General features: G+C 38.9%; 1 protein-coding gene and 1 long non-coding RNA gene across 4 annotated transcripts in view; both read right to left on the bottom strand.

Annotated features, from left to right (window-relative positions):
• Positions 1–10,480, bottom strand: part of LOC135100569 (synaptojanin-1-like) — a 31,830-nt gene extending 21,350 nt beyond the window's left edge. For 2 of the 3 annotated variants that reach the window (XM_064003580.1, XM_064003582.1), the window contains exons 1-5: positions 10,339–10,480; positions 6,190–6,279; positions 1,563–1,577; positions 616–755; positions 285–448 (exon numbers count right to left, since the gene is read on the bottom strand). In XM_064003580.1, the coding sequence (XP_063859650.1) occupies positions 285–448; positions 616–755; positions 1,563–1,577; positions 6,190–6,279; positions 10,339–10,462 (533 nt within the window). In that variant the 5' untranslated portion in view covers positions 10,463–10,480. The remainder of the gene's footprint in view (positions 1–284; positions 449–615; positions 756–1,562; positions 1,578–6,189; positions 6,280–10,338) is intronic. The other variant, XM_064003581.1, reaches the window with a different exon arrangement.
• Positions 10,481–11,486: 1,006 nt separating this feature from the next.
• LOC135100313 (uncharacterized) overlaps positions 11,487–13,631 on the bottom strand; it is a 4,238-nt gene continuing 2,093 nt past the window's right edge. Inside the window, exon 5 of the long non-coding RNA XR_010268602.1 lies at positions 11,487–13,113. This is a non-coding gene — a long non-coding RNA (uncharacterized LOC135100313). The remainder of the gene's footprint in view (positions 13,114–13,631) is intronic.

Here is a 13,631-nt window from a genome sequence, read left to right as displayed (position 1 = left end):
ACTGAGACATGGTTTGAGGTTGGGAAGATTAGAAACAGAATATTTTCTCTCTCTCTCTCTCTCTCTCTCTCTCTCTCTCTCTCTCTCTCTCTCTCTCTCTCTCTCTTCTACACACACACACACACACACACACACATTAACCTCATATCCCTAACAAAAGAATTTATTGTGAAAGAGGCCATGAAAACAGACATAGTTCATAGCTAAAAAGAGTAGAACCACAAGAAATTCTCTCTCTCTCTCTCTCTCTCTCCTACACACAAACAGCAGATTCATATCTTTACCAAAAAAATCTATTGTCTGTGGAAGAGGCTGTGGTAGAGCGCCGCTGAGCACACAGGGTGATGTCCAGCACATCCCCACTGCCACTCCCAGATCCTGCTGTGCTGTAGTAAAAGCTCTCATTGGACAGCAACTTCTTCATCTCCTTGATCCATGATTCCTCCTCCTGCAATGGGGTGATGATGAATGTAGTAGTTATGGAGTAAGATGTAGTAATAGTAGTAGTTGTGGTGTTGGTAATGCACTTGTCAATAAACATGAATGTATAAAAGTACCATCATCATTATAACTCAGTGCAAACTACTGAGTGGTAAGTAGAGGAGGAGACCTAACCTGTGGCTTGTAGTTGGCTGGCCTCATAGAGTGAAGGGAGACAATGTCAATTTCCTGGAGGCGGTAGATGGCACTGCCCTGGATAAGGCACACTCGCACACACTTTGTGGCCACCACCAGGTACAATTGCGTGTTCTCCCCTGAAAACACAGACACACGCCCAAGCATCAGCCACCGCTTACACACCTGCCATGGCTCAGGGAAACACGCATAAAAAAAAATCATGCCATGCAGCCACAGATTCCACCTTACTTTAGAGCAAACATAAAATGTAAAACAACAATGGGAGTCAACTTATGTGACCATAAAACTGCAACTACAGTCTGCTAACAATAATCTAATGAATGTGTCCTACTTCTACCCTGTCAAATAATACCATTCCACCTTTAAAACATCTCTATCCACCTACACTGGGTCTATTTCTAGAAATGTAGACCAAGAAATCAGAAGAAAGTATTTATACACTTAGTGTGAACAAACAGTATCATTCTTTCGAATGTAATATAAAGAAGCAAATTCCATATACAAGATTAGCTAGTCATTCAATCATACACCAATATACAATATGAGTATTACAGATAGTATGCAACACAAATTGCTATAAACTTTGAATAATTTTAAATGACATACTTAAATAATAAAAACTAAAGCAGTAACTAATTCATACAAGTATGTTGTTTAACACTTTAATTGCAATTCAGAACAACATCCATGCAAATACAAAAAAAAAAAAAAAAAAAAAAAAAAAAAATATATATATATATATATATATATATATATATATATATATATATATATATATATATATATATATATATATATATATTGCTAGGACCATGCTGGTTTTTAAATGTCCCAATGTAAGGCAAATTTTAGACTATACAAAATAACAGACATTTGTAATACACCAAACTACATCATAGATTTTTTTTTTTTTTTTTTTTTACCTTCCCATGAAATCCCTGTAAGCATTGAAAGAAACATAGATCAGCACATATAACTCACTACCAAAAACAAATATGAATTTTCATTTTATTTCAGTGAGGACAGTGTACATCTAAGGCATATACAGGTGCAAGCTTAGCCTTTCCTTCAGTGCCTGACTCCAAGCACACGATCTTCCATTCCTCTCATACCTTCAAAGAGTCTTCTTAAAATTTATGTTAAAATGGCACAAATTGCTAGTCTTAAAAACCTTATTAAAATGGAGAAACTTTGCATGCACAGAGCACTGGGGCTGACTGTACCATCTCATAAACAGAGCTAATATCAAAGTCAAGTGATAAACTCGATGGACAATGTAGGGAAAAAATTACTTCAAAACTGATCAATCTAGGAAGAAAAATTCCAATATTCCATACTACTATTATTTGATTGGCATCAAAGTTCTCAGACCAGTGTCTATACAAAGTATGTGACCTTATAATTCATTGGCCAACACACAAAAACCTGTTTTCTGCATCACTCACGGAAAAACAGGCACAAGCACTGCTCTGGAACCCTTGCCACATAGCTCTGCAGGAGTCCCTTCATTCACTCCCATGCTGGAGGACCAACAGGCCAGAGTTGCCTCCTCTTTATCCCCAACATCAATACAAGCACCACCCACTCCACAACTAATCAAGCCCCCACCCAACACCTAAGGAGGCCCCACCCCCACCCTCACAGCCTCACTACTTACATGAGTATTCAACAGGGATGTCCAAGATTGGAAACACGATGGCTACCAAAAGACGACCACGTGTCACAACCTGATGCTGGAGCCCTGTGCTACACTACTACACCACCTGCATGTGTGTGTGTGTGTGTGTGTGTGTGTGTGTGTGTGTGTGTGTGTGTGTGTGTGTGTGTGTGTGTGTGTGTGTGTGTGTGTGTGTGTGTGTGTGTGTGTGTGTGTGTGTGTGTGGGTGAGCAAGGTAGGAGGGTGTTTCCCTTGCTTCTTTGTTTGTCTGCTTGTTTATTCATATCAGTGCATGCACCTTTGCTTCCTTACTTTTTTCTCTCTATTTTATATATTTTTGTCTTATATGCATATGTGTCCCTATAACAATGAGCAGGCATGTTCTCATTCAGATCAAATTTTATGCACCAATTAAAGTAACTCTCTCTCTCTCTCTCTCTCTCTCTCTTGTAACATGAGCTTGTGTGTGCTCTGGTAAAAATTTTTTTACAAGTGATACGAAAATAGGAATAAATTACACACAGGAACTTAGTGAAAATGAACAAAACCAACACTTGCATTGCCATTATTCTTGTGTAAGCAAGATTTTTTACTTGAAATAATACATAAGATAAACAGGAATTCATACAATCATCTGATGGTCTCATTTGATAGAACAGTTGTCAATTTTCAATCATGTCCAAGCTGGTCTCTACACATTTGTGTAAATCAAATTACAGTGGAACCTCAGTGACCAAACGCCTCCCTTTTTTAACAAATAAGTTTTCGAACAAAATTCTGAACTCATTATTGCTTCAGTTGCGGTACCATCAGTTCTAGAGCAAAGTTACTTGATTTCAAATATTAAAAGACATAGCAAAAGCTGGCATTTATTATTAATTTATAGATTCTATAAATATCTACTTCGTTTTTATAAATTTGGAGGAGAGGCACAGAGCGTAAGACAGTAATTCAATCTTTGAAATAAGGTAAATGTGATCCCATTGAAAAGTCTCGACGTAAACAGTTTTCAGCGCTCAGGAGTAATCTTGAGCTACCTGTGGCTCTCTCGATGACCCACAATACTATCACTACCGCACAACTGCATTTTTCCTGTAGCTTTTGCCAGCAGCAAGATATCTAAGTGTTATGACCACATTCATTTTGGCAGTAAGTAGGTTGCTCCTCTCTGTGTCCCTCTGTAAGGCTTTCCTCACTAGATCGGTCTAAACAGTATGTTCTGATGAGTTCTGTGTCACTAAGTTCATCCAATACATCCTTTCTGGATGAAAAATTTGTTAGCTGGAGATGTTGGGAAGCAGCCATCTTGGCTGTGGGGGCATCTGTCATAAGCCACTAGGACAGTGTAGACTGGTGTCTGGTAACAGATTAATACATTTTACATTGATTCCTATGGGGAAAATGGTTTCAGTTTTCAAAAAATTTTGGATTTTGAATGTCATTCAGGAATAAATTAAGTTTGAAAACCAAGGTTCCACTGTACTAAGTCAGGTTTCATCAATTAATTTTTATTGTAGTGACATTATATTTACAATGTTCACCCACACACTGAGTTGCCCACAAAGATGTACACCATAATCACCATGATTACTATCTGCTGTTTTGATGAATTTGTTTAGTATGGGACAAAACTAGGTCAAATTTGTAAGAAAAATCTTGAACTGTGAAATGAACCTGAAGTTGCTAGGATTAAATAATACAATAGGGTTTCATAATGAAACTCACAGTTACTACAAAAATAATACTAATGAAAAATCTGTTTAAGTATTCTAGAATGAGCATTCCATATATATCTTTCAAATGACATGGCATATAACAGTAAATTCTTTCTCATAATAAGAATCCTCTATCAAAAAGCAAACAAAAAATATACATAATTATATTCACAAGTTATTTGATGTGTTCCTACAAGAGAATACTGTGTCTTTCAAAGAGAAGACTTCAGTGATATGCCCAACAATACACTAAACCTGCATGCCTAATGACTTCCTCACACACAACAACAACCTGTCTTATGTTTATAACATATATACTCTAAATTACATGAGTGTGTGTGTGTGTGTGTGTGTGTGTGTGTGTGTGTGTGTGTGTGTGTGTGTGTGTGTGTGTGTGTGTGTGTATGGGTTTAAGCCTAAATTTGTATCTTAAATTCCAGAACTAAGTATCTGTTCTAATCCCAAGATTATGCAGACTTCATGCACTCAAACATTCATCTGTTTCATCCTATTGATCAGATCTTTGTGAAATGAAGGAGAAAATGACAGTGTAAATTATCATTATTTTTCACACAATATACCTTAATCTTCAAAAGTATAATGCACAAGCAGTGGGTTATTCCCAGTAAGAATACGAAGAATCATTTGTTTTTTTATGTTGGAAATATTTCCTTATATACAGCATAAAGGAAGGATGATCAACACACTGATGAATAAGAAAACTTACATATAACTAGAATTTGTGTTTTACAACAATCCAGTTGGAAATCAGATCACAAAAATAAGGCCAGATTGTTCCACATGTGATAGAAAAGTCCATTAGTGCTAATGATCTTGGTATTTTGGCACCACAGAACACTGGACAAAGAAGTTCCTGAGGCTTCAATAGCAAAGAGAAGCAAAGTTTTATTTTTCTCTCAAGGCTTTTTTCACACTTCTAATAAAAAAAAATAAGTAAGTAAAATTTCAAATTTTGGTCATAATTTGACATTTTAGATATTCAACTTGAATACAACTCAATAAAAACAATATAAAAGATGACACAACACCTAGGTAACTAAATAGATGTGAAAAAAGGCAGATATCTTTGAACACAAAAATGTAAGAGAGGAAAGTGAAGGTGAACACACTCAATTATTTTCACACTTCTAATAAAAAAGAAACAAAATTTCAAAATTTCCAAGTGATGCTTGTTTTTTTTTTTTGTCATAATTTGACATTTTAGATATTCAACTTGAATACAACTTAATAAAACAACATAAGAGCTGACACATCACCTAAGTCATTAAATACATACTGAAAGAAGACAGATATCTTTGAACACAAAAATGTACGAGAGGAAAGAGAAGATGAACACACTCAATCTGAGTGTTGAGGAACAATCTGGCCAGGAATGTACCTTTAAATAATGTTTTTATCTCCATCACACCCAAAGACTGATTATCTCCATGAATAGAATTAAATTATCCAGGACTGAGAATCCCATAATGTTAGAAGATAAAACAAGATTAATAGTAAAAGAAAAAAATAAATAAAGGAATGAACAAAATATAAACAACAACAACAAAAACAACAATAATAATAATAATAATAATAATAATAATAATAATAATAATAATAATAATAATAATAATAATAAATAAATAAGATAAATAAAAAGTTATTAAAGACTGTCACATGTGCAGTGACTGGCAACCTGATGCACAAGATTCAGTTGGCTCATATCCATAAATGCAATCCTTGCAATGTCAATTAAATGTAAAATGTCTTGCCTAGCAGATTCATTATGAAATAGATTTTTCATGATAATCTGAACAAATTATTTTCCTTAAAGATCTTAGGACTATTAGGGTCAATATAACTACCATAAAACAGTATTTCACAACTAGAAATTCATCATGAATGTACATAGTTATGCTTTTTTTCAGAAAAAAATATAACTTTTAGGTCTTTTCTCTTTTAGTATTTTCATTCCTTGTTCACAGGAAGCAGGAATGCATGTGTAATCCATATATTGCAACAGACTGCCCATAAGAACAAATTTCTTTACACCTTTTTTTGTAATTTTGATATGACCATTTCTTCTTTGTTCTGATGCTTGAATTTAAGCATATATATATATTTTTTTTGTTAAGTATAAACCTAAGCTATGAGTAACAAGTCATCATAAACACTTACGTGGGCACATTTGCAGCACCCCAAGGCAGCCATATGCATCCAGCACCCGTCCATAGTGGTCACTCCGCACTGCGTCCGTCTCAGGCTGAGCTGCAATGATACACACACAATTAACAACAATGGAAGTCAGTTTGAATGGATAAAGATGATAAGCATCCCCAAGCACAAGCTAGGTATACCAGATGGGGAGTTTGAGGACTTGGCCCAATTAAGTTTGATTGTTAAATTTACTGTTGGAACCTTGTTTTAAAATCTAGGAGCTGCTGTATAAGTTTTTTTTTTTTTAATGTAGGAAGGACACTGGCCAAGGGCAACAAAAATCTAGTAAAAAAAAAATTCCCACTGAAATGCCAGTCCCATAAAAGGGTCAAAGCAGTGGTCAAAAATTGATGAATAAGTGTCTTGAAACCTCCCTCTTGAAGGAATTCAAGTCATAGGAAGGTGGAAATACAGAAGCAGGCAGGGAGTTCCTGAGTTTACCAGAGAAAGGGATGAATGATTGAGAATACTGGTTAACTCTTGCGTTAGAGAGGTGGACAGAATAGGGGTAAGAGAAAGAAGAAAGTCTTGTGCAGAGAGGCCGCAGAAGGAGGGGAGGCATGCATTTAGCAAGATCAGAAGAGCAGTTAGCATGAAAATAGCGGTAGAAGACAGCTAGATATGCAACATTGCGGCGGTGAGAGAGAGGCTGAAGACAGTCAGTTAGAGGAGAGGAGTTGATGAGACGAAAAGCTTTTGATTCCACCCTGTCTAGAAAAGCAGTATGAGTGGAACCCCCCCAGACATGTGAAGCATCCTCCACACATGGACGGATAAGGCCCTTGTACAGAGTTAGCAGCTGGGGGGGTGAGAAAAACTGGTGGAGACGTCTCAGAACGCCTAACTTCATAGAAGCTGTTTTAGCTAGAGATGAGATGTGAAGTTTCCAGTTCAGATTATAAGTAAAGGACAGACCGAGGATGTTCAGTGTAGAAGAGGGAGACAGTTGAGTGTCATTGAAGAAGAGGGGATAGTTGTCTGGAAGGTTGTGTCGAGTTGATAGATGGAGGAATTGAGTTTTTGAGGCATTGAACAATACCAAGTTTGCTCTGCCCCAATCAGAAATTTTAGAAAGATCAGAAGTCAAGCATTCTGTGGCTTCCCTGCATGACATGTTTACCTCCTGAAGGGTTGGATGTCTATGAAAAGACGTGGAAAAGTGCAGGGTGGTATCACCAGCGTAGGAGTGGATAGGACAAGAAGTTTGGTTTAGAAGATCATTAATGAATAATAAGAGAGTGGGTGACAGGACAGAACTCTGAGGAACACCACTGTTAATAGATTTAGGAGAAGAACAGTGACTGTCTACCACAGCAGCAATAGAACGGTCAAAAAGGAAACTTGAGATGAAGTTACAGAGAGGAGGATAGAAACTGTAGGAGGGTAGTTTGGAAATCAAAGCTTTGTGCCAGACTCTATCAAAAGCTTTTGATATGTCCAAGGCAACAGCAAAAGTTTCACCAAAATCTCTAAAAGAGGATGACCAAGACTCAGTAAGGAAAGCCAGATTACCAGTAGAGCGGCCTTGACGGAACCCATACCGGCGATCAGATAAAAGGTTGTGAAGTGATAGATGTTTAAGAATCTTCCTGTTGAGGATAGATTCAAAAACTTTAGATAGGCAGGAAATTAAAGCAATAGGACGGTAGTTTGAGGAGTTTGAGGGATTAGAACAGTCACCCTTTTTAGGAATAGGTTGAATGTAGGCAAACTTCCAGCAAGAAGGAAAGGTAGATGTTGAAAGACAGAGCTGAAAGAGTTTGACTAGGGAAGGTGCAAGCACGGAGGCACAGTTTCAGAGAACAACAGGAGGGATCCCATCAGGTCCATAAGCCTTCCGAGGGTTTAGGCCAACGAGGGCATGGAAAACATCATTGCAAAGAATTTTAATACGTGGTATGAAGTAGTCAGAGGGTGGAGGAGAAGGAGGAACAAGCCCAGAATCGTCCAAGGTAGGGTTTTTTAGCAAAGGTTTGAGCAAAGAGTTCAGCTTTAGAAATAGATGTGATAGCAGTGGTGCCATCTGGTTGAAATAGAGGAGGGAAAGAAGAAGAAGCAAAGTTATTGGAGATATTTTTGGCTAGATGCCAGAAATCACGAGGGGAGTTAGATCTTGAAAGGTTTTGACATTTTCTGTTAATGAAGGAGTTTTTGGCTAGTTGGAGAACAGACTTGGCATGGTTCCAGGCAGAAATATAAAGTGCATGAGATTCTGGTGATGGAAGGCTTAAGTACCTTTTGTGGGCCACCTCTCTATCATGTATAGCACGAGAACAAGCTGTGTTAAACCAAGGTTTAGAAGGTTTAGGACGAGAAAAAGAGTGAGGAATGTACGCCTACATGCCAGACACTATCACCTCTGTTATGTGCTCAGCACACAGAGACGGGTCTCTGACACAGAAGCAGTAGTCATTCCAAGGAAAATCAGCAAAATACCTCCTCAGGTCCCCCAAACTAGCAGAGGCAAAATGCCAGAGGCACCTTAGCTTAAGGGGATCCTAAGGAGGGATTGGAGCGATAGGACAAGATAAAGATATGAGATTGTGATCGGAGGAGCCCAACGGAGAAGAAAGGGTGACAGCATAAGCAGAAGGATTAGAGGTCAGGAAAAGGTCAAGAATGTTGGGCATGTCTCCAAGACAGTCTGGAATACGAGTAGGGTGTTGCACCAATTGCTCTAGGTCATGGAGTATAGCAAAGTTGTAGGCTAGTTCACCAGGATGGTCAGTGAAGGGAGAGGAAAGCCAAAGCTGGTGGTGAACATTGAAGTCTCCAAGAATGGAGATCTCTGCAAAAGGGAAGAGGGTCAGAATGTGCTCCACTTTGGAAGTTAAGTAGTCAAAGAATTTCTTGTAATCAGAGGAGTTTGGTGAGAGGTATACAGCACAGATAAATTTAGTATGAGAGTGACTCTGTAGTCGTAGCCTGATGGTGGAAATCTCGGAAGATTCAAGAGTGTGGGCACGAGAGCAGGTTAAGTCATTACGCACATAAACGCAGCATCCAGCTTTGGATCGAAAATGAGGACAGAGAAAGTAGGACGGAACAGAAAAGGGACTACTGTCAGATGCCTCAGACACCTGAGTTTCAGTGAGGAAAAGAAGATGAGGTTTAGAAGAGGAGAGGTGGTGTTCTACAGATTGAAAATTAGATCTTAGACCACGAATGTTGCAGAAGTTAATGAAGAAAAAGTTGAGGGGGGTGTCAAGACATTTAGGGTCGTCGACAGAAAGGCAGTCCGACCTGGGGACATTTATGGTCCCCTCCCCAGATGGGGACTCCGAGGCTGGTGTAGGAGTCACCATGATGATTTTAAAATTTTTGAGTGAAGGGTGTGTGTGTTATTAGGTGCTTGTAGTTTTGTGTGGAGGAAGAGAGTTGTCTTTAGAAGGCAGGCTGTGACTGCCCCCTTGTGTTGTGAGACACAAAGAGAAACGTTCAGTGAGGTCACAGCTGGGTTTAATGATAAGTTCACAGCATCCCCTGAACAGTGCTTTAGACCTCACTAGGAGTAATTATCGTTAGATTTGTTGTCAGTAAAATTATGCCATTAGAAGTCTGTGGAATGGTGTGCAGTGTGGAAAAGACTAGCATCCAGCTTTTGTGGCCGTGCACTATCAGTTAGTTTGCCGATAATCAATTGCATTACTGTGAAAGAAAAAAAAACATCTTTTATATTAAGATTTGATAGGTTATGCCTCAATCTTAAGTATGTTTTCCTTAGAAACCACTTTTCATTTTCAGGGAGTGAGCAAGAAATTAAACAATTTCTAGAAAGAATTACTGTTATCAATTCTGCACCGTGAAACCTTCCAGGAAAGAAATAACCCAAAAATAAGGAAGTTCCATCATTATATAACCACCTGTGTATTAACTTCAAATGGTGGGAAATACCCGTGCAGAGATAAGGATGACAAAAAACATAACAATGAGCGAGCGTGAGTCACTCATCCCTATCTGCTTTACCACACATTGCAGTAACATGCTTGGTAACCGTTCTGTAGTCTGGTGTCATGAACCGCAGAACAAGCGGCTGTCAAGGATTGTGGTCCAGACTGCCCTTACCTCTCCCTCACACCTCACACATATGCACGCCTCCCTCACACTTACACAGAGTCGCGACCGTCCCCGCTTGAAACAATAAGCTGTTTTTGGTCTTCTTGTTCTCTAGAAGGATCGCAAAATCCGAATTAGGGTCTGTCTTTTGGTAGAGGCGGAGGCCCAAGGTAGCCATGGTCCCGCCGCGTCTCAACTGTCCTCTTACTTTGGCCTTCGCCTGTCTACATCTCGATCATATTCAAATAGGCTTAATAAATGAGGCAAAAATGTGTCATTTATTATCATCATTTTTTTTTTTTTGTATTTTAGTTTCATTTTTTAATTTTAAATTAATTCAGCATGTCACATAACATATGTCGAAGTCAAATCATGCAGACGAATGCAGGGTGCGAGCGCGGCTGCGTGTTGACAGACGGTGGTTCGATCCGGGGCGGCCCCAGCTGATTGCGTGCTACCAACGGGACGCCCACCTTATCGCCTACTGAATCCTGTACATTTTCACAGCTCTTACGAAAATGTAGAATAGTGGAAAAAATACTTGTATAATTACTTTACATCAAGAAAATAGGATATCATTACATTATATAGTTTTCGTAAAATAAGGTATATGATGCACTTATTCCACGATAGATTTTTATTATTATTATCTGTAGACATCATTGTAAGTCACCTTTCAAAGACCAACATAACACTAAACTAGAAAAAAAACTATTCTTGCTTCCATACAATTACCTTGAATTAGAGACAAAAGAATCGATCCATGAAACCTAGAAGGGAAGTAAGTCGAGAAAATTCCATGAATGAAAAAGCTCAAGGGTATGCCACTGAAAAGTTACAGTTCCAGAGATACATGTGCATCGTTACCTCTCAGAAAGAATTACAAGAACAACAGGCATTGAAAGCGACGTCGTGGCGGGACAGTGAAAGTCGTCGACAAATCTCCATTTGAATCTTGTTGATGGGCGATTGGTGACATGTTTTTTGAGCTTCCCATCAAATTTTCGAGCATCTGCCACTCCCTCTTGTAATCACTTAGGTAATTTTCTCACAGAATATAAGACAAGAGAGACATCAATTAGCAATGGATTTACACATCTCAAGAAAATAATTTGTGGGAACGCGTCCCAAGTCCAGGGATGGGATTACAAAATTACCATGGTGTAATCACATCCTAATTAATAAAATAAAATTATGGAGAAACAAGAAAATAAAAAGACAAACGAAATAGTAACAACTTAGCTGATTACAGCAGAGAGGCAATCCAGACAGGTAGGCAAGAGCACGTTATGCGACTGAAACAGTAATAAGTCTGCCTGGCAGAGAAATGGATAGCAAGGAGTCGGTTCCGTTGTGCTTCACGAGACTCCTGTCTCGTCATCCGGAACAGAGAGAAGAGGAACAAAGGATGGATGGAGAAGAAGGGATCTGCTGGGGACGATGGATCGTAACATCACAACTAACAAAGTGAATGCTTGTGGCAACGCCTCGGCCTTGTCTCGCAAACAATGATGGGTCACCATCGTCGTGTTCAGGAAGAATCTCTTCAACATCAGCTTAAGGTAAAGTGAAGATAAAATATCCTATACGAATGCAATGCATCCCAAAAGGCAAACTTGCCATCACTTAATTATATGCAATGAATATTCATTGCTTCACTAGCGTATTACAAACATCTGCAGCGCATAAGACGTGGAGGTGAAAAAGGAAGCATTATACTTGCATAATTACGTCTATGGATTTTTGTTCTTGTTTGCCTCGTTTCTTTTATTTCACACTTCCTTTCAACCGTCATGACGCATCCTCAGAATAACAGGATATAAACTTTTCCTTGCCAGGATAAAAATGTATCATTATCTCACTGCCGCGTGGTGCTTGGGCGTGATGCTGACGGTCACAGGCTCGGCGACGGACGTGGTGAAGCACATGAGGGGCGCCGAATGCTACCCGTACCACACCAGCAGCCGGAAAGAAATGACCCCTTGCACCTTTCACATCCCCTATACAAACGTTCGTCCTCAAGAAGACTTCAGGACCCATTACGACGCAGCAACCACCGAGATGCTAGTCCGTTATAACTACGACATAGTGTTCGGCTACCCGTCCATCTTACTGCGCTGCCGCAACGACAACACTCGAAACATGACTTCAAGAGATTGTTTGGTTGAAAAATGGCTGTCGGACGATAAAAAACGACAAGTCATATATAGTCTTCCGGATCTTTCGTATAACTTACACAGAGAGGCATACGTCTTCACAAAGAATGCATCGATACCGAGTTACGTAGTTAGATGTCCTGGGTTACCTCTCTTCTACATGCGCCGCGCCACCTAAGCCCCTAGCATCTCTTTCAGCGTCTTTCCCTCAAACTATTCTTCAGAACTGAAGTAGAGTTGCAATTTTGTCTGCGTGTTCTTGTTTCTACATTAGGAAATCGTAAATACTGAAGTCACAAAGTTTCTTGACAATCCCAGATGCAAAAAATAAACTGTGTATTTGCAAAATCTTTTTCTCAGCTGTCAAATTAGAAGCAATTCATATTTGAGGTTATAAGAAAGCTCAGAACAAGACTACAGTATATTGAATATGTTCAAGTATGCAAGACAACATATCTATGAGAGAGAGAGAGAGAGAGAGAGAGAGAGAGAGAGAGAGAGAGAGAGAGAGAGAGAGAGAGAGAGAGAGAGAGAGACTCTGCTCAGAGATGACCCACTTTTCACAGAATAGTCGTGTTGTAAATTTTTCCGCCTCGTCCACTCCCGGTCTGGGTTTGAGGTTTAAAGCATCATGAAACACACGTCTCGTCTGTGCCGGGTCGCCTCGGCAGTCCTGTGAGAAAAGATGTCTGTCATCAGTGGCATTGTAGCCTAGACGTAATAAGTATATTGGTCATGAATTATAAGCATTTTGGTATGTATTTGCTCGGAGATGGTCACAAGAGTGACGTGCTCACCCCAAAGTGCAACTTTATAAGTTAAGGTAATATGAAGTTTGGCAAGCATTCATCTAAGAGTAATGAAATATGGCAATCCACGACTTCATACAATGTGGAAGTCTCTGGACATTCCTGTCTCTGCGTCAATATTTAATCAATTGTCTCGTGGCAGAGATGTAAGGATATCAGTAATGAGATATAAAAAAGAAATGTTATTGTTTTGCTGATACTGCTGATACTGCTGTTAAGGAGCACTATAAAATAGTCTTTATGAAAAGAGAAAGCAAAGATAGATTACCAAGAAGGAAAACTGTACTCTAACCCAGCCCTTGCAGAATGTGAAAAGATTATTATTTTTTTTTTTCGGTACTGTTCTCTTTCTAGTTTCTGAAAGTTGCAATTATGTCTTAAT

Source organism: Scylla paramamosain, chromosome 5 (assembly GCF_035594125.1).
Source record: "Scylla paramamosain isolate STU-SP2022 chromosome 5, ASM3559412v1, whole genome shotgun sequence".
Lineage (NCBI taxonomy): Eukaryota > Metazoa > Arthropoda > Malacostraca > Decapoda > Portunidae > Scylla > Scylla paramamosain.
This window is presented reverse-complemented; position numbering and strand designations above follow the sequence as displayed.